The 21,214-nt window shown below is 45.7% G+C and overlaps 1 protein-coding gene across 1 annotated transcript; it reads left to right on the top strand.

The window, feature by feature from the left end:
- Positions 1 to 117: 117 nt before the first annotated feature.
- On the top strand, positions 118 to 17,975 carry RAB35 (RAB35, member RAS oncogene family). Its single transcript, XM_065417586.1, has 6 exons — positions 118 to 320; positions 4,438 to 4,488; positions 5,294 to 5,417; positions 13,213 to 13,337; positions 13,435 to 13,559; positions 15,343 to 17,975. Exons 1-6 carry the CDS (start codon positions 269 to 271, stop codon positions 15,469 to 15,471), a joined length of 606 nt encoding a protein of 201 aa, XP_065273658.1. The 5' UTR covers positions 118 to 268; the 3' UTR covers positions 15,472 to 17,975.
- Positions 17,976 to 21,214: the final 3,239 nt, after the last annotated feature.

Here is a 21,214-nt window from a genome sequence, read left to right as displayed (position 1 = left end):
AGAGGGAGGAAGTGAGCGTTGGTCCCGGGGGCCGATAGAACGGGGAGGTATTGCGCATGTGCAGTGGGATAGTCGAGCGGCTGGCGGTCTCCAGCTGCAGAGCGCGGCTGAGGTGGTGCGCGTGCGCAGTGTGAGCACTCGGGGTGTTGCTGCCGCCGCTGTCAGTTCCGGCTGTTTGTTCGGGAAGTGGATCCGGCCCGGAGCCGCTGCCGCCGTCTGAGGAGACCCCACCTCTCCCGCCGCCCGGAGCTTCCGCTCCCCACCGGCCATGGCTAGAGACTACGATCACCTCTTCAAGCTGCTCATCATCGGCGACAGCGGTGAGGAGGGGAGCGAGGCCGGGCCTAGGGGGCGGCGGGGCTAGGCCTCTCCCCGGGGCAGGAGCCCCCCGCGCCCCTGACGGGGGGGGGGGAGGGTGCGAGCTTGGCGGCGTCTGACTGGGCGAGAGGCCTGTGGTGCCTCGCGGCGGGGGAGGTTCGGCGGGTAGTGCCGGGCCGGGGGGCTGGTCTGTGCAGGGCGCGATGCCGCCGGGCGAGGGCACGGCCGGGGGGGGGCGGGTCTGTGGAGGGGAGTGGGGGGCTGGCGTGGAGGGGCTGTTCTGGTTTGTAACTGGCTGACCAGGCCGAATGCGGGGTCAGATAGGGACTAGGAGGGTGATACTCATTCAGCAAAGGCTTGATGCAGAAACTTCTATAGACTGAGCGGCTGCCACCTCCTAATCCTGCCGGAACTGTAGTGGTGCTTCTTATCCGCCAGCCAGCGTTAAAACACACCCTCTGTCAGCCAGCTTGCTTGGTGGACTCCTGCAGGCTTGCCCTCACTAAGTGGGGCTAATCGCATCTCACCGCTGGCCCACGAAGAGGCCTACTGCGGCTAGAATGAAACAGTTGGTTGTCTCCTTGGTTTTTAGAGTATCTGTTTAACCTGTGGAACTTGCAGTCACAGAGTGTTGAGGCAAATAATGTAACAAGATTCAAAAAACGATTAAACACATGTATAAGTAAGGATAACATCAGCATTTACACTCGCTAGGCTAGACTTTACAAGGGCAATCAAACCTCATGTTTTCAGGGCATATGCTGTTATCTAGCTGGGATCAGGAAGGAATTCCCTCATAACAACATACAGTTAAGTACAGTCTAGAGGGTTTGGTCTGGGCTCAGAATGCCCTAAGGACTGTTGTTTCCAGTGTGTCAATTCCTATGTTTTTAACATTTAAAATAAAAATTTTCTTTAATATTGGTCAAGCTATGCCCTATTGAAGCTTTGTGTATGTGTTCATCAACTTAGAAATAACTTTGGGTCTTGTTTAGATCTTTAAAATGGAGGCGGAGTATGTGTTGGATGTATATGTTCCATCTACTAATCATGGATGCCCAAAATACTTAACCTGTTGGTTGAAGATAGGGAAAATGTCTGATCTTTGAATTTAAAAGGCTTTGCAGAGCTTGAAACACTTTTGAAGGGCAAATAATTGAATTTACCATCTGTCATGTCAGTTGATCTATTTTGAAGTGCACCAGAAATGCAGGTGGGGTATGTCTACTTTTATATAGGGGTCCCCAAACTTTACCCAGTCAAGTTCCATAGTCGCAACCCTTCAAGATCCTGAAACTTAATTTAAATAAAATGGAGTATATGTTATCCACCCTCCTCTTTTAACAGAGGTGTGACCTGTAAAGACAGCAGGTCCCAGTATGCAATGTGGGATGACCATTTGAATATAAATGGAACGCTGCGTGATCCTAGGAACTGTCATCTCAATAGGCTTGCAGCTCCCTATCAAAAGTGGTTGAATGTGTACTACACTGTGTCCCCCTCGTTGTTGCAAGAAAGATAGGGCTTGTGTTTACAGAGTCCCTATTTTAAATAGGGTCAATTTTTTTTTAAAAGGGAAATTATTCTAAAACCCAAGGAGAGGAGGGCACATGTGGTAGCTTACTGATGGCTTTACTAGAGTAGAGTTTAAATACTGTCTTCCTTGCCTGCCAGTAGGTTTCAAAACAATTTAGGCAAGATTGGTAATTTGGAGAGAGCCCTCTATTAGAGAGGAAGATTTTTCTTTTGATCAGTTAAATCCCTTTGCTGGCATTTCTTAACTTGGGCAAAGCCTCTAATCACTGAAGAGTGTCCAGTGCGAGAAACTGTGCATGATCTGATTGTGAGAGGACTGGATGCCTGCAGCTCGGGGTTCTAACAGTTAAATCCACTGTAGAGCTACAAGTATTGATTGTTAATGTTTTCTCTTTAATCCCAAGAGGAAGGCTTTGTCCCAATTTCCAGAAACATTTCATTTGCATCGTTAATTGATCCTTACAGAAAAGCCCAGTGTTAGGAAATGCAATGTTGTTGGATGGATTGTTACATTTCATCTGCTTTTCCCAATATGGAATTGTGACAGTAGATTTTCGTGTTTAAAACAGGTCATTTTGAAAAGATGATTGTAGTCTTAGCTGTCCAAGTTGTGCCAAAAAATTTAAAAATGAAATATACAGATAGACTAACTATCACTTGCATGCCTATGTCTGTTCTTTCATTCAGCTAGAGCTGGGTTTGTTTTGAAAGCTGTGATAGGGAAATTTATGCACTACTAGATTTCACAAAATTAGAAGACAAGGCAGTGCTTTTGAATTCTTACTTTTACATGAGTGGAAGAAGCTCTACTGACTCTCTGTCTCTTCCCCCTTCCCCCCGCCCACCGAACTTAAAATGTACATGCATAGGAGGTGGGGGCCATGGGGAGTGTGGTTTCTCTGTATATGAGCAGTGTGCTTTATAGACAGTGTTCATTCAGTGAGATCTGTCATCTGGAACAGCTAGAATTTCCTGAATTCCGGAGGCTTGGCTTCTCTTTACAAGCCTTTTGGTGATTGCCCGTGGTCAAGACATTGTCCACCACTGAAGTAGATCCTCCTGACAACATGCAAGTCATTTGCTCTCCATGGAGTTCTACAGTGTTGTTTGTAGCTGGTTTTGTCTTAAAAATAGAGATGCAGTCTAACAAGACTATATATAAGACCCAACATGTGGTGTTGAGGCCACTTGGATCGAGATGACAAGCTGCTCGCTGGGATCTGTAGACTTAGCAAGCTGCATCTTTTTGAAAGTTGACAGTGGTTGCAACAGCATTTGTTATATAAATTATATGAAACCTTTGGGCTCTTGGCATGTTGCTAGTGCAGCCCTCTCTGAAGTTTGGGCAACTGTTATCAACCACCTTCTCGGAGCTTGGGGTATTCAGCATCTGGCTACTGTAACCTGGTTGTCAATATTGCCTTCTGTATAACACTCATCTTCTGTGAGAGGCTACCTTTCCTGCTCTTGATGTTTAGGCAAATGCTGGCTAGGCTTATGCTTTAGGCCTATGAGACATGGATTTTTGGGATGGCAGGGAAGATAGATACTCTGTTTAGTGTTATGGGAGGTTGGAGGATTCTGAAAAGACTGTGAAGAACTATAGGAACTCTGTGCAGTCATCATACAGAAATCCTTGCCGATTTGTTAATAGTGACTGTGTTAACCAGTTTCTCAATGAGCAGGCAACTTAACACGAGTAAGCGCTGACCTGACAGACCCTAGTTTTAAATGAGAGGAAATAACATTGCTCAGTTACTGTGAGCAAACTGGAGCTAAGGGTCTCTTCTAAGAAGCAACAAAAATGACTACCTGGGGTTTCCTCATGCCAAAACCCAGTGGGTTTGTTGTGAAGGAGTCAGTTCTTTGTGATGGATTTTATTGGAAGCAGGTGTGTGCAAGATGTTCCCATGAAACTGAAAATGTTGGAATGTGACTGCAGATTGTTTAAGGAAAACCTGAATGAAGTACTGTTCAAAGCATTCAAAATTGTTACATGAAACCTCTCATGCAAAGGGTGCAATTTCAGAGTGATCCTGCAGTATGGAATACTTGCTGCTTCCTATTAGATGACAATATAGAGCAATGGTTCCCAACCTTCTTGAGCAATTGCACTAGTTTACCTTGGCTGTATTAGTGCTTGCTGTCTTCCATTAAATAATGCCCATTCTAACCCCAACTTGGCAGCACCAAACCCTGATCTCAAGGCCCAAGTAGCCCAAATTTCACTGTGGGTTCAAGTGTACATGATTGAATGGGAGATAGGCAGTGGTGCTCAGGCATGGCACAAAAGATCACAGAGATGGGATGTTTTTAGAATATCTGCTGGGGATGCCTGCTGTGTCATTATTGGTCCAAGAACTGAAAGTTGGGGGGGAATTGCAATGGATCCCTTGAGATCTGACCTGCAGTTTTGTTCATGCCAGTTTTCTCCTCTGAGGCTTTGGTCAGGAACTGATAGAACTAGATTATCTTCCAGAAGAAGGAATTAAATGGGATTCCGAAAATACAGTGAATGAAAGACAAAATACCACCATCTGTTACTTCTATTCCAACAGAACTCAGCATTTTTTTCTCTCTCAGGTGTTGGCAAAAGCAGTTTGCTGTTACGCTTCGCAGATAACACTTTCTCAGGTGAGTGTTCCCTTTCCTCCAGTGGTGAATTGGCCGAGGGCTATCCTACCACTGCCCTATCGCTACAGAACTCTCATCCTGGGAGTTCACTTAACCTGGCGCTGCTAGCCATATTAGAAATCTGTTCTCTTCCCAGCTCCATTTCTCTTGGCATGCCCACACAAAATCCTTCCATTTTGATTGTGAAAATCCCATTGTGTCTAGATCAGTGTGAATCCTGTGGAAGAGTTCAATTTGTTAAATGTCTGTTGCACCATGCAAACTTCTGCCCATTGTAAAACCTCCCATTCATCCTGTGGGATTAGGATTGATGGAGGACTATAGTTAAATCATGATAATTTAATTCTTTGTAACATGATTCAGAGTTACCAGGAGGAGATTAATAGAATAGATTGTAGTCAAAGGGAAGAGAGATTCCACTAGCAGTTAAGATAAATTTTGCCCTGCAAGCTCTCAAGAATAAAATATTTGTGTATTTGTTACCCCTCTTTAGATGAATTTGGTGCTTATTCTCAACCACTGGTATGGTGTTGGAATAGCTTTCTTGAAATAGATTTTTTTTGCCACTGGATTTGATTTTTGGCATCAGTGGTGGAAAATAGCCTGGACTCATGAATAATTATTATACAGATAAAAATGGGGCTTGAGATACCTGTCTAAAAGGAGTCCAAATAGATTGGGCAAAGTGACAGAGTCCTCCTGAGGCTACCGCCAGCTGCAGCCTAGACACGTGTCCTAGTGAATGTTAAGTCTAAAGGGAACAAGGTTTGGTGTTCTCACTTGCATACACACTTCCTCTCTGTAGGCAGCTACATTACCACAATTGGAGTGGATTTTAAAATCCGGACAGTTGAGATTAATGGAGAGAAGGTGAAGCTACAGATATGGGACACAGCTGGACAAGAGCGTTTCCGGACTATCACATCGACGTGAGTATAGTTGGGCTCCTTTGAATGTGGCTCCAAGCTTAGATATTATGGGCTTCTTGGAATGTAGCTTGGCTATTATAGCACGGGAGTTTCTCAAATATGTGGTCTGTCTGTGTTTGTGGGGATTCTTTTCCAAGCTTTCCCATGACAATTAGAGATAAAGGATTTATGGTTAAGGCCCAGGACTGGGAGGCAGGACTCCTGGATTCTTGGCTATGTAACAGATTTTCTGTATGATCTTGGGCAAGTCTCTTAATTCCTCTACCTCTAGTTTCCCAACTGTAAAACTGGGAATGTTTCTCTATTTTTTATACATCAGTAAATGTAGCCTCTTCTGCAAAATGTGCTACAGAAGTCCAAAGTATTAATCCTCTCTATCAGTTTTGTAGTTTTAATGATTCGTTTGAGGTTTAAGAATTCAATGTCAAATATATGGATGCTTTTTGGAATTGCTAATGGTGAAGGGACATTCTGATGGTTAGATTAAAGTACATAGTGTTCTGTTGAAACGGACACCAACAGAAGGTTAACCTTCTTCTTGGTCTGAGGTCAGTTCAAGCTCATTGTCCTTTGAACAACTGCAGTGCTTTTCCTGTTCCTGAAGAAACCACACCCTGAGCTGCAGCTGCAGCATTGAAAGCTCAGGAGAATTAAATGTTTTTGCTATAACTGGTTACAGTGGATTTGGGGCTGCTCAGAGTGGTGTTGGGGGAAGAGGAAGGAAGTCATTTGGAAATGGATCCTTTGTTTCCTTTCTGTATAAAATACATTTGTACTGGGAGGACCCAAGTGCCTGTTTTCTCATACACTTTAAGGCCAGAAAGGCCTAGATTGTGATCATCTAGTCCTGTCCTCCTGCACGTTGCAGGCCACAGAACCTTGCCCACCCATTTCTGTAATAGACCCATAATCACTGGCTGAGTTACTGAAGTCCTCAAATCATGATCTAAAGACTTCCAGTTACCGAGAAGTCACCATTTACTCTAGTTTAAACCTGCAAGTGACCCATTCTGCAGAGGATGGTGAAAAAAACCCCAGGGTCTCTGCCAATCTAACCTGAGGGAAAATTCCATCTTGACCCCAAATATAGTGATCAGTTGGACCCTGAGCATATGGGCGAGACCCACCAGCCAGACACCTGGGAAAGAATTCTCTGTAGAAACTCAGAGCCCTCCCCATCTAGTGTCCCATCTCTGGCAGTTGAGGATATTTGCTATTAGCAGTTACAGATGAGCCACATGCCATTGTAGGTAGTCGTATCATACTATCCCCTCCACAAAACTTACCAAGCTCAGTCTTGAAGCCAGTTAGATTTTTTGCCTCCACTGCTTCCCTTGGAAGGCTGTTTCAGAACTTCACTCCTGGATGGTTAGAAACCTTTGTCTCATTTCAAGCCTAAACTTGTTGATGTCCAGTTTATATCCATTTGTTCTTGCGTCAATATTGGCACTTAACTTAAATAAATAAATACCAGGAAGGGAGAGGAGTTATCCTTCTGATGTATTTATAGAGGGCAATCATATCTCCCCTCCTCCTTCATTTGGTTAGTCATTCATAACTGACTTCTCCTTTGGCTTTTGTCAGTTAACTGAGGCAGGTCATTTTTCATATAACATCAGGTAACTACCCCAAATTAAAAAGCCGAATGGGCTTGGCTGCCTTTGGGAGAGGTTTAGATGTTTAGAAATCGGTGAATAGTGCTCCATCCTTTTCCTTTGCATGTCTTCACTGATACTGCTGGAGACTTGTTTCATAAAAGCATTGCAGACTTAGTGTTCCTGTGCCTGACATCACTTCTTGTTTCAATGCTGTGGCAAGCTTCAGAAAGGAAGTGGTGAGGGGGGAGGCAGTAAGGCACTGCTGAAGTTCTTATCAGCTGTGCATATGGGCCACTTGTTCTGGCTGAATTTGTGCTGAGTCAGCAAGGCACCTTCCTGTTTTCAGAATTCACAGCCACACTGCAGCTCTGAGTTAATGAGCCTTGGTTCACAAGGCTGTGGGGGCTGATGCGAGCTAGATCCGAAAACCACAATGCCCAGCAATTAAAGGGGAATTCCAGGAAATGAGACTTACTTTTGAGGACAGGAATAGCTGCAGAAGTGACTGTCTAATGTAATGTGTAAACCTTCTGCTTCTCCTTCCACTCTCAATCATTTAAAAACAAGAACTTTTGAGAATCATAGAGGATCCTTTCTACATGAAGGTTTTTGGACTTCCTGATGCATGTAATGCTGCTGCTGTTACAACTTCTCTGAGAGAGCTGAAGACAAATTGTAACAAACCCCCATGTTTTCCCATACTGTAGAGTTTTCAGGGTAGTTACTAGCCTGCCACAGAACCTTCTGCAGAGACGCAATAAATATGTTCAGCTTTACACACAACTGAATGGGCATTTTTGCTTTCAGCCCCTCTGGGACCTTAGGGAAGAAGTGAAAAAGCTGCTCCAACACCCTGTATTGTAGTAGAGAAACTTTTCCCTCCAGCTAGGTGGGCTGGCTGTGGCTTCTGGAGTACGCTGCTACTTCCTCTTTAGTTGGCCAGTAGGCGTGAGGCAGTCTCCTCTGGCGTGGACCATATTCCGTATATAGATAATAAACCACAAGATTGTGGATTCAGAATTTTATTGTCAAGCGAGTAACGGATTTGCTTACACCAAGACATTGAGTAGCAGATCAAATTACCAGGTTATAGAGTGTACAGAAGGGTTTGGCCAAACAAAACATGGGTAGGGTGCCAATACATTGTCAACAGAATGGTTGAAACTTTAGGTTGCTGTAGCAGTGACTGTTTGGATTGAAAGGGAAAAGGTGATCCTTGGCTATTGCTATAGACCAGTAAATCTTTTTTGCAGATAAAGATAGTCTACAGGTAGATGTCAAGTCAAGTATGGTAAACAAGCTTGAAGTCTGAGAGCATCTGTCGTAATCGTAATGGGTTTGACGTGCTGCTGGGAAGACTTAGAATTGCAACATGACTGAACTGAGTGCAAGTCTGTAGTAGAAAATGGGAAGACATAAGCTGCAGTAAAGTCATCTCTGTGTAAAAGCCCAACATACTTAAGTTACAGAAGCTGAATAAGACACAGAAGCTGTTGAGGAATGTAAAGGAAGCTGAGCAGGAGAATTATTTTTTATAAAGTCGGGAAAAGTAAAATAGACTGAACAAATCCTGCAGTAAATAGCAAAATGTCAAAGGCAGCAAGACTGTGTACATATGAAATAATCAGGGGTCTTGGGGTTATTGGTGTCTAGGTGGAGCAGTGACTAGTGCACTAGCCACTTAACTTTAGAGAGCTGGGTTGACTTTCTCCTAAATCCATACAGAATTTTAGTTTTGATCAGATAATCCCATATGTGCACATCACAAACCCTCTGGGGACATTGCAGGTCACGAATAAGATGTGAGAGTTGCATGCGCTGCATCTTTCCATGCTTGGTCTGCTCAAGTACATTTGTGAACATAGAACAGTTTTTAACGGGGTTGGTAGTTTATATCCAGTCTCCTTAAGGACAGTGTGGGCTTAACTCAAGGGTGAGGTAATTATAGAGTGATTAGCTACCATGCATTTGTAGAAGAACAGGGTGGAGATATGTCCAAGTCAGGGATCAGTTTTCCAGGGACAACAGAAGTAGAGTTATGGTGTACTGAACACCAGATATGGTTATTAAAAGGTTAGATGTACTTAGTCAACAAAATTCTGATTGCAGATGATATGCATTCCTGCATCTGACAAGAAATAAGTAAGGAAATGGTGAACTTTAACAAACGTTGAATTCACTACAGTCAGGTGAGATTCCAGAGGACTGGAAAAGGCAAACATGTAAACTATAAACCAGTGAACTAACAATATCAGCTTTAGACATGCCATATTGGACTAGACCAACAGCCCACCTAGTTGGGTGTCCTGTCTTTGACAGTGGCAAGTTTTGGATGCTAGAGGAAGGTGTTAATCTCCAGGCTGTATCTAAGTGTATGGTACAAAACCAGCAATTAGAGGGAGATTTTTTTTCCTGATCTCAGGTGGTGATCCACTTATATCCTGAAGCATGAGATCTGCTTCTGCTCGTAATATAAAACAGACTACTGTAACTACAGGTGCGATTGATAAATGTCTAATCCCTTTCTAAAAAATGTATTCAGCTTTCTGACTCAATAGTATCCTGTAGCAGCAAGTCCCACATGCTAATTCTAAAACGTTTCCTCCTTTTATAGGAGTAGCCTTGGAAGAGATGTAGTGGGAAGGTGTAGCGGGTTGATTTAAGGATATCATTGTTTAAACAACCAGCCCTGGAGTTTTGTGAAGATTTATTACTCTGTTGTGTAATGATTCAATAATAATGTACTTACAGCTTAAGATTTTTCAAAGTTTTGTAGAAAAGATCAGGGTAATGTTTATAATGCATTTATGCAGCTGTATAAACTGCAGGATTCTCATTCTTTTATTTGAATTTCTTATGATGCAACTCCAGAATTTAAGCTTTTGTACATTTAAAGTCTCTAGTTTTGTGGTTGAAAGGTAACCCAATAATCTTTGTCTGCGGACATTTTGAAATAATAATTTGGAGGTGTGAGTAGCCCCATTCATCTCAATAGGACATTAAATTGGAAAACCAGTGATGCTTTAAACATCAACAGCTATTTGATGACTGTTCTTTTTAGGAAAAACACCAAGTTACTATGCTTCTCCATTGTTGGATGTTGTGGCAGATATTGAGTTGCAGGGGGTAGCTAGTTGTCAATATTTGCAAGGATGGGGAATGAGGATTTCATTCCTCCTTCCTTCAAATTTAAAATGGCCTCCATCCTACCCAAAATAGGGAGGGGGGGGGAAAGGAGATGCATCTGCTCCTTGGTATCAAAAGCCTCGACTGCCTCTTAATTGTCAAAAACACAAAACTGACTCCCACTCCTTCCCGGGTGCCAAAAGCCCCGTCTGTCCCCTACCCATCTGCCAAAGCCAACAACTTCCCCCAGGCAATTTCTATAAAGCAGTTATGTGTGTTTAGTGCAGCACGTGGAAAATTGAAAGTATGCCCACAGTGTAAATCAATATAAAAATGAGATCATATAGTCACACTATGTGTTGCACTTGGGCGGCATGAGTTATGTCTAATGTGCCACTTAAGACACAAGGCCTTGGATAAGATTCATGGATAGTGTAAAGCGGGGCGACAAGCTTTATAAAAAAAAAAAGGGGGGGGGGGAATTAGTATCCGGAAATAAAGGTAGTGATAGATTAAACCATCAGGTTAGTCAAATGTTGAGTGAGATCTCAGACCATGAAGAAAATTGCAGTTTAGCAAAGACAAATGTAACATTGCGGGGGGAGAAATGGGTCAACCCAAAGAACATCTGTTACATGAAAGAGTCTTCCAGTTCAGAATCAAGAAGAGGATTTAGATGTAAACCATCTGTCCATTGCTCAGCCCCAGCAAAACCAAACCAGATCCAGTACTAGGTTTGTGAGCAGGATGAGAGCGCACAAAACGGGAGCTGCTGGGCCTATGTAAGTTAGGCCCCAATCTGGAGCAGAGCTTGTCGTACAAGTCACGTTTCACATGGAAGAATATTTTTGATGTGGACTGCAGCCCCTGAGGAGAAAGGTGTTATGTAGTCTAAAGAATCTAAATTATAAAGGAAATGTCATATTTTTGTTCTGGTTGAGGAAAAGATGAATTGGCCTAACAAGCTTCAAAATCATGAAAGGATTGGTTGAGAGAACTGGTGAAAGGGTTTAAAAGTACAGCACACTCTAGAAAAAACAGTCTGGGATTGAATATTCTTCGTCTAAGCTATTTCATGCCAAGGGACTTGAACGTATGGCATATGTTTCTGAGAAAGCAATGCAAGAAAATGATGATATGCCTGGGTTTCTTTCTGGAGAACGTAAGAGTAGAGATGAGAACACATAGATAGGCAGACAGGTTCGCGTGGTGACCTTCCATACTTCTGAATTGTGATGATCCTATGCTAAAAAGTTGCTCAACATCTAGTTGCTGCCACCACCACTACCTGGTGATGTGAAACAGAGGCCAAGACAGAGCAATTAGTGGGGAAAAGCATAGCTGAAAAGCCTTCTAGAGATAGCAGCACTTTGCACTTCAGTGGGTGAGAAGCACTGAGTGTGCTGCAAAGGTCTGGTATCATTAATTCTAGTCTTACAGATGAGGAGACTGAGGTAGCGATGTTAAGTGACTTGCTCAAGCTGTTACAGTGAGTCAGTGGCAGAGATGAAAATATAAATCAGAACTAGTCTGAAGTGTAGCCCAGTTGGTCTTGCTCAGTGTGTCAGTGCACAGATGGATTGGGGTGAGTTCTGTCTGGGGAAGGATTAATTCAGCAAAGGGAGAACTAGATTCAAAGTGTTGGTCGCAGCTGTCATCTCTGACGAGCAGAGGGAGGAAGAGCCCTTGTGGAAATGCTGATAACAAGAGATTGGTCTCTGGAAATCTTGAAACGTATTTCTAAGGGAAGTGCCTCAGTTTGGCTGCTGTGAACTTCCGCATTTGCATTAGTAAAAGCTAATCCTAGTCAGACACAAGAAGAGGAGGAGGAGGAGGGGAAAGACAGGTAAACGTGAAAAGTGCACCTCGTAAAATAATTCTTGGAGTGGTTCAACAAAGAAAACCATTTAAAAAAACAAAAACGCCAAACCATTGGGAGGGATCAGTGTTAATTGTCTCACTTTTGAATTGAGCAAATTTGCTCTGTAAATCATTGAAAGGTTTCTTTCTGAACTGCCAGCCCTGCAAACTCAACTGGGATCTGAATATTAAGCTGAACATAAAGGTTCTTTCCTTCATGCACATCATTGTACTAAAGATTTTGCAGGCCATAAAAGGTCTTCATTGATGCCTGCACTGCTCTATTTTTTTTTCAGAGTTTGCACAGGTGAAACAAATTGGAATATAGTGAACAATTCTGATGCACAAAAAGAAACTGAATCCATCTCCTTTTCTTAGCTGTGTTGGTTCTGCAGGACTAACTAGCTTTGACTGCATTTCACTTATTTTTAATCACTGAAGGTAGCAGATATGACTCTGAATGCACATATGGAGCAGATCTGTTGAGTAGGAAGGTGCCATCAGTACACAGTTGCTTTTCAGAGTAGAATGAGACTTTAATGCAAAAGGAGTAACTGGGGGCTAAATAGCAAAACAGACAGATCTCTGAATAGTTTATATCTGGAGAGCTGATCACAAATTAGACTTGTTCACATGTTAGACCCTAATGAGCATTTTTCACATCTCAAAACTACTGCACAATTTGGCATGATTTAACGCTCTTTGCTGGAAGGCCTATGGCTGGAATAGTGGGTGCCGTTGCCAGAGAGGAACTGGAGGCACCTAATGATGGAGGGGAGCTTGCAAAATTCCTTTCCTGACTGCAACCATTGATCGGTCTTTAATTTGTGCAGGAACCAAGATTCACATGAAATGGGCAGTGGAGGATGGATTGCCACTGTCTGCTCCCACAGCTGGAAGATCATGCTTCTCCTTGTTTGGGTCCCAGGCAGCCTGGCAGGACCTGTAGGAGGTTTATCAATATAGGGGCTCTGAAACTGGTTCATATGAGCCAACTGAGCAGAGAACTGTGCATGTTTAGGGGCAGAGCATGAGCTGACAGTTGCACATTAAATGACTCCCAGTGGGGCGAGGGGGATGGGGACTTGTTTGTTCAGGTTTGGAGATTTATATCTAAATGATCTAGAGGCCCATTCCAAAGGAAGGTGTTAGGATAAGGCCAAGCAGCCTGAAGTTTGAACTAGCATCTGTGTCCTTTTCCCACCTCATAGGTATTACAGAGGGACGCATGGAGTCATTGTTGTCTATGATGTCACCAGTGCAGAATCCTTTGTGAATGTAAAGCGGTGGTTACATGAAATTAACCAAAACTGCGATGATGTCTGCCGGATACTGGGTAAGCTCCTACTCTGCTGCTGCTTGTTCTGGGAAGCCTTTGCTATGGCAGCCTGGCCAGCGTAGGACGTGTAGCACTGACCTTTTTTCCTTTTTAGTGGGAAATAAGAATGATGACCCAGAGCGGAAAGTGGTGGAGACGGAAGATGCCTATAAATTTGCCGGGCAGATGGGGATCCAACTGTTTGAGACCAGCGCCAAAGAAAACATTAATGTGGAAGAGGTAATACCCTGAAGCAGTGGTCCCCAACCTTTTTGTGGCCAGTAGCACATTCATGTTTTCAGAAGTGTGGCCCCCCCACACACACACACACCCAAATGCACGTGGAAGGCATAGGGACTAACCCTCAAACCTTGTACCCGGAAAGGGATGGGGATCTAGTAAAGAGGGTTCAGGCAGAGGAGCGGGTATGGGGTGCTTGGGGGCTCTACACTGGCAGAGAAGCGGGGTGTGATGTACTCGTGGAGGAGGAGAGGGGGTATCAGGAGAGGTGCAGGGGAAGGGCGGAGGTGCAGGAGGAGAGGGCTGGGGGAGGGTACAAGGGGAGAGATGCGGGTGAAGGGAGAGTACAAGGGGAAGGAGTGCAGCGAAGGAGCGATGGGGGGAGGTACAAATGAGAAGCCTGCGAACGGGATGGGGGGTGCAAGGGCTGAGAGGGGCAGGCGCTGACAGCTGCTTCCCCAGCCCCGTGCAGGCAGAGCCGAGAGGACGGACACTGACCCCCCCAGAGCCGCGGGGGTCCCCCAGCGGGGCAGTATCCCCCGATGCCCCGCTCAGAGCTGGGCTCTGCCTCTCCCCACCCCTGGCGCTGTGGGGGCCCGGAGCAAGCAGTGTGGGGCTGAGGCAGGGGAGGTGCGCGGCGGGCTGGGTCCGGGGGCAGCTCCCTGGCAGCTCGAGCTGCCCAGCCACTTGCCCCATCAGCGCGCGAGCCGGGATCCGCGCTCCCTGCACAGCCCACTCGGGCGGGGAAATGCCGCGCCGCCCTGGGGAGACTCAGAGCAGAGCAGTGGTGGTAGCGGCAGCAGGATCCCTCCTCCCTCCCTGCATCCCGGGCCCCACTTCCCTCCCTCCCCGGCTCCTCACACACTCCGGGAGCCCCTCTCGCTGCCGCAGCCCGGGCTCGGCTTCAAGGGACAATGCTCTGGCTCTCAAGCGGCAGGGCTCTGGCCAGGGCCGGCTCCCGGCTTTTTGCCGCCCCAGGCAGTCCCGGAGTTCTCTGTCCCCGGCAGGTGCGGGGCCGCGGCTTCTCTCCCCTGCTGGGCACTAGGCGGGTGCACATAAATGCCCCGGTGGGCACCATGGCGCCCGCAGGCACCGCGTTGGGGACCACTGCCCTGAAGGGAATAGGAATATGGCTACTTTTCAGAAGTAACAGGCTAGGAATGGCAAAATATTGCATCTGTTAAAGGGAGATGCAAATTTTACTGTTAGGAGGCCACATACCAACAAAAGTAGGAGGGGTTTTCATTGCTATTAGCATTGATTCTGCCTCCGTATATGCAAACTGCAGATGAGCAGTTGCAGTGGGAAGGAGAGAGACAGGGTCAGGTGGAGAGGTACTGCAGATAAGATGACTTTTCTTCAGTGCAATAAAGGTTAAAGCTGGAGGCGAAATTAATAAAAATGCTTCAGCCTTTTAGATCTTTTCCCCAACAGCTCTTTTTCCACTGGAAGTGCCAGCCTCAGTGGCAGGGAATGCTAGACCCTGAGTCATTGGCCTTGGTGGTGCTGCGGGCACGTGAGGGTTATGCCAAACCCCGACTTGCTGCGCTAGACCCTGACTCACTGGGTTTAGTGGGGGAGGGAAATGTGGGGCTGGAGGATGCTGGACCCCAATTCACTGGCCTTTGGAGGGGTTGGGAGAGAATATGCTGAAATCTGACTTGCTGGTCTTAGTGGCATCATGGGCTGCTTTTGACGTTTCATCTACTTTTCTGGGGGGTACCCTCTCAGCAGCCAGCCTGCACTCCCAGATGGTCTGAACTTGATTGTGTTTCTCTTGCAGATGTTTAATTGCATTACAGAGCTGGTTCTGCGAGCAAAGAAAGAAAACTTAGCAAAGCAGCAACAGCAACAACAGAATGACGTGGTGAAGCTAACTAAGAACAGTAAAAGGAAGAAGCGGTGCTGCTAATGCCATTTCCCTATTGCAGAGACTCTGCTCTGACAGATCAGCCCCTCCTAGACTTGGGCTACTTCACTGGGGCAGGCTTTGGGAGGACTTTCTCAGTTTTGTGCCGTTATTTAAAGATTTTCTCCATGTTTTCTATCAAGAGGCGCTGGCACCTTACCATGTTAGTGCCAAGAAAGTATCGGATGGACTCTTGCCCCTTCTCTCCTCCCCTGCTCATTCCAGTGCGCCTTGTAGACAAGAAAGGACGTTGCCTACCAAGTGGACTGATTAACCCAAGCGTTTGTACATAATGTATATTGCTTTAACCATCCGCACCTCCCTCTTGTCACTTTGGCTTATGCCTTCTTAATGTCAACCAATCATGAACTGCAGTTATCTTTTTAAAGATAGAATACAAAGTTCTTAACTCGAGTAGGCTCCAGGCTGGCAGCGACTGCTGCTGGGGCCTTGGGCTTCATTTTGTTTGGGCTCCAGGCTGGCAACTGGTGCCCCTGGGGTCTTTGGCTTCACTTTGAGTTCCAGACTGTTACTGGGGCTTCAGCTTCATTTTTCTAGGTTCCAGGGTTGCTGCTGGAGCCTGGGGTTTCACTTTACCAGCCCTGGGCTAGTGGCTGGTGCTGGGTTTCACTTTGCCATGCTCCAGGTTTGTGGCCAGGGCCTTGGGTTTGCCATTTGCTGTGTGGTGCAGCCCAGCTGTACCTGTGCTCTTTCGTTTGTATCGAGATATTTAAAAACAAACCTGCAAAAAATGGGATTTATTTGGATTTAAACTTTTAAAAAAAACAAAATGAAACTAAACTCCTGTGACTTCCGCTTCTGGGTCTGCTGATTGTTCCAGGCGAGGGTCCAGACACTTCTTGAGAGCAACAAAACAGTGTGAATCTGCCAAAAAAAGCTCCTCATGTTGCCCTGTCCACAAGTAGATCTGAATTCAGATGTGAATGCTGGTGGCAAAGCATTGCTTTCGAGAGAGATGGAACACGTGGAAGTGAATCCAGCTCTTTTGGTTGGTGTCTGGATCCAACAGTTGCTGCAGGATCATTCCCAGGACTCTCCTGTCAGAGAGGAGGACTGCTCTCTCTAATGTAAAGAAATGGAAAGCTATTGCTTGCATTATGTGGTGATGGTTGTGGGTAGGGGTTATCTTTGGTAACGTACTCTGGTCTCACTATGCTGAACAAACAGCATTCCCCTGGCCTTCATTGGCTTTTGTGGGAAAATAAGGGCTCAGTTCATCAGTCCCTGAATAGATATGCTCAGAGACTGAGACTGTCGTAGCAGGAGCAGGATGTCTTTGGGCTGCTGAGTAACGTGTTCGTCAACTGATTCGCTAAGTAAAAAAGAAATTCTCTTGAAATACTGACTGGAAAGGGGTGGGGGTTTTGGCTTCTGGCTTCATACTTGACCCTGAAGATGACACAGCACTTGGGTGTCAGCACATGGTCCTCCGGAATCACTGGCCTTAGGTTTGGTAGGGCATGTCCCACTGACATCCGTGAGCTTGGAATCATTCCAATCACACCCAGGAAAGGCTAAATTGAAATCACATATTTATTTTGCCGGCCTTTTTAGATTCTTATGGTTTGTGGTAAAAGCCCTGATCATACAATCACATCACAGATCAGTCTGACTTTAAAGATTTTTTTTTTTCATGCAAACCATGAATGTGTGACAGGTTTTTAACCAGTGCAAGTGTTGGGAGTGTATAGCAGCTGCCTTTTCCCATCCCCCATCTCTCTTCTGCACATATCTGTCCATGTTTCAATGGTAACCCAAGAGTAAAAATGAGCTGGGGATAGTGGGGTGATACTGCTAGAGTGAGCACTGCATGAATGCCAAGACGTGCATTGGTTGCTTCTGCAGGTGGCAGCAGAAATTACACCAGGCATCCACCAGATGTGCTTCCAATGTGGAATATAGCATATGTACCAGGAAGGAGCTCTGTCAACCTCTATCCTTCCTATTGAAATGGAGCTGGCTTGTGCCACAGTTCCTGCTCTGTGGGCTCGACTTGAATTACATTGATGGGGCTCGTGTGCTGAAGAGTTTGTAGATCTAGGTAGGGGTATAGGCAAAAGTAAAGGGGAAAACTGAATTTGTTGGAACTGATGCAATAAAGTGAGGAAATGGTGCACCTGATCTGGAGTGCTTTGATGTGGAAAGGTTAGTTCTCAGTGAGTCCAGGTATTTGTGGCCACAGGTGTGAGCTTTGCCAATCCAGCAGTCCAATTTCCTGGCTTGAAGTGGGATGTTGTTTTTTTAGTGCTGCCTCTACTGGCCGTAGAGGAGCAGCTGTCTACCTGCTGCTGCCACTAAAAGTATTAAACTGAAAGAGGGTGGGGGATGGGGACTGCGTCTCTAGTGGTGCTGATGTGAAGTTTCCTAATGTTAAGCGATGGGATGTCTAACTGGTTTGCTAGGATTATTTCTGTATTGACAGTTTCTAATTATGCTTTTTAAATAATTTTAAAAAACTAAAAATAAAGGTTACAAGCTGCCAAATCTTCCTTTTGAAGGTCTGTTTCCTCTGCTGTCCAGCATCTGGAGCTGGGTTCTCCCCCGGCTTGCCTCCATCCTCTTGTTATATGTGCTGCTTTTCGGGGGGGGGGGGGGGTGTTTGGCAAGGGGCAACGGCTGCCTTCAGTCATCTTGCTGCCCTGGGATCTTTCACTCTGTTTAGTGGAGCTGTGTATTAAATCTTCCTTTATGGGTTGAAAATTGGTGATTTGCGCTTTATTCCTTCATTCCTGTCCCAAGGTAAAGCTTTGAAGACTTCATTTGCAATTACACAGGGTAGAGCTGGAGACTCCAGCAGAGTTTGGAGCTCTTTGTTAGAGGCAGGAGAGGACAAATATTAATTAATAAAATAAGAGGCTGATTTCCCTCCCCACCCCCACTGCAATTTTTTACATTGTGGGTCTACCTCCAGTTACTGTCCCCCCCCCCCCCATTTCCCCTCTCCCCCCGCCTCCCGTAGTGACTCATGGCCATGGCTGTACTTGCTGCCCTCGGTATTTAGTTTCTCCCCGTGTAGACAGTGTTACATTGACGAGAGAGCTTCTCGAGGAAGTGGATTAACTGTGCTGATAGGAGAAGCTCTCCCATCAGGGTAGGAGCGTCTTAAGCACTGCAACTGCACCAATGCAGCGTTTTAAGTGTTGACCTTCCCTTAGGTTCCCAGGCAGCTGAAGGTGTGAATACTCCAAATAGATGGGTTACCACTGCTTCTCTGCCCTATTCACCTGGAAGCGTGCACATGGCTCAATTGCTTGAGATTGTGAGAGGTACCGAGTATGCAGTCAGGGTGAGGTGGCTGTCTAGGTTCGCAGAATAATCAGGGATCAAAGCCCAGAGACAGTACCGTAGAAATGATCCATTTTATTCTGAAGAGAACTATTTACAAAAGAAGCTGTGGAGCATTGTTTTTACTAAAAATATGCCTTTATAGATTTATATAATACGTATCTTATAAAAACCATACACTTATTTACATTACTTCTACGTACAAAAATTACAGCACTGTGGTATGTACATATCTCTAGATACATTCTTTCTGTTTGTCCCTGCTGTGTGCTTTTTCACTTTCAGTCTACGGGGACTGTCACTTCACTGTCTTACCCAGGCACGTCCCTTGTACCTCTAAGCTTTTGGTTAAAACAATTTGCTTTGCAGTGGTTGAAGTAGGAATGGTAAAGAGGGTTTGCTCTATGTCCAGAATCCACCATCAATCCTAGATAGGGTAAGGCCTACACACATCACCTGAAGTCCTTGTGCATGCACTGTTGCCTGTAAGCCCCCTTTATTGCTGCTCTGCACAAATTGTGCCATAGACTTCACTCCTCAGTTTCTTTTCTTAAACTGATCTCATTTTCTTGTTTAATGGTACCTTGCTGATCTAAGTGTGTGTTAAGATAGTAAAGTGCTAGTGACTTGACTTGCATCTACATTTATTTGTATTTATTTTCTGTACTATGCTCGAATCTCATATATAACAGTAGGTCCCAGCTGTAGACTTTGCTAAAGGGAGCTTCCCCTTAGCTAGCAAAAAAATTTGCTTGTTTTCCCACAGCGGCAGTGAGATTGCTTTGTAACTGTCGTGCAGTTGTGTGAAATGTGCAGCCTCCATCCTTTAGCTGTGCAACTGTTGTACAAGGTGCAAGTCTCATCCCTGCCATATTGCCTGGAACTACCCCTTAAGTACTGACGGGTGAAAATATTTTGTACTGGCGTTGACTGCTGCAGATCCAACTCCTGTGCAGTAGTAGAATCCCTGTATGCTGATGCTTGCCTGGAATACGGAATCTACTCTGCTGGGCTACTGTGCTTCCTCCAGTTAGCGTTCTCCCTCCCAGTGACCTTTTTCAATAGGTTTGTAAGTGTCAGCTGCCCTGGGGGGCGGGGGAGGGGGTGCTGGCATGTTGAACCCCTCATAGGCAGTGAAAGGAGCCTGGAATTAATCCACTATCAGCTGTGCTGTCTTTGATGGTGAGTGCTCAATGACAGTTTAAGGCAGTGGTGGGCAACCTGTGGCCTGTAGGTCAGGGTGATCTGCTCGCGGGCCGCGAGACTGTTTGGTTACATTGACTGTCCGCAGGCACGGCCGCCCGCAGCTCCCAGTGGCCGTGGTTTGCTGTTCCTGGCCAATGGGAGCTGTGGGAAATGTTGCGGGCTGCAGGGACGTGCTGGCTGCTGCTTCCCACAGTGCCCGTTGGTCGGGAACGGCAAACCGCAGCCACTGGGAGTTGCGGGCGGCCGTGCCTGCAGACGGTCAATGTAACCAAACTGTCTCGCGGACCGCCAGCGGATTACCCTGACAGACCGCCCACAGGCCGCAGGTTTCCCACCACTGGTTTAAGGGACGACGGAACATTTAGGACACTTAAAGCACAGCATTAACTACGTGACATTTTGGGAACGTCTTGCTGAGAGATTGTCCTGAGACACTGCTTTATGTATCTGGTGTTAAGGTAGTTTTGTTGCAGTTGAGCAACAGCAGCTCAGCATAAGGACAGTTTCCTCTGACCTGGTCCCTGGTTCATAAGCTCTGTTCTGCCCATTTTCTGGGCCGAATAGCTCCCATGCCCAGATGGAGTTGCACTTTAAGTCCAAGAGAACTATATCCCAACCGTCAGCTCGAAATACGCTTGCTTTCCTTTCCCAACCGCTATCAAACTTCCCCCTGAAAAAAATATTGCAAAGAGATTAAGGAAGGACTAGCTTCTTCCTTAAATGAAGAGACTTGTGAATTTCAATCACTGGCCTACACAGCTGTGACTCACGTCCACTCTCCCCTCCCAGCGAACATGCAACAAAAGGCACCTTTCTTATCACTGCATCTTCATTGCATAACTTAAGCCCCTTTCCTTAGGATGGCATATATACACTACATCATGGCTATAGGTTTCCCCTCCTCACCCACACATGTGCTGGGTATGCAGCTTGGAGAGGACTGTAGGAGAATGGCAGTTGGGAAATGAAAAGGTGACAGCAGCATAAAACCCTTCTAGAACAGGCTGTTGCTTAAACATGCCAGCGTCCGCTTTCTCTAAAGGGGAAATGCTTATTTTATTGGTGGTAAAGTAGTTTTAAAGGAAGAGCTCTAAGTGGTAGTAATATGGCCTGCAGAAGGTACCAACCCTACTAATAATCTCATACGTACTGCAGGACTTCTAGCACCAAAGTGTGTGCGTATATGTAGAGCAGCAGCATGTCCATACTCCTCACCCCAGGTTGATCAAAGCCG

This window comes from Emys orbicularis, chromosome 16 (assembly GCF_028017835.1).
Source record: "Emys orbicularis isolate rEmyOrb1 chromosome 16, rEmyOrb1.hap1, whole genome shotgun sequence".
Classification (NCBI taxonomy): Eukaryota; Metazoa; Chordata; order Testudines; family Emydidae; genus Emys; species Emys orbicularis.
This window is presented reverse-complemented; position numbering and strand designations above follow the sequence as displayed.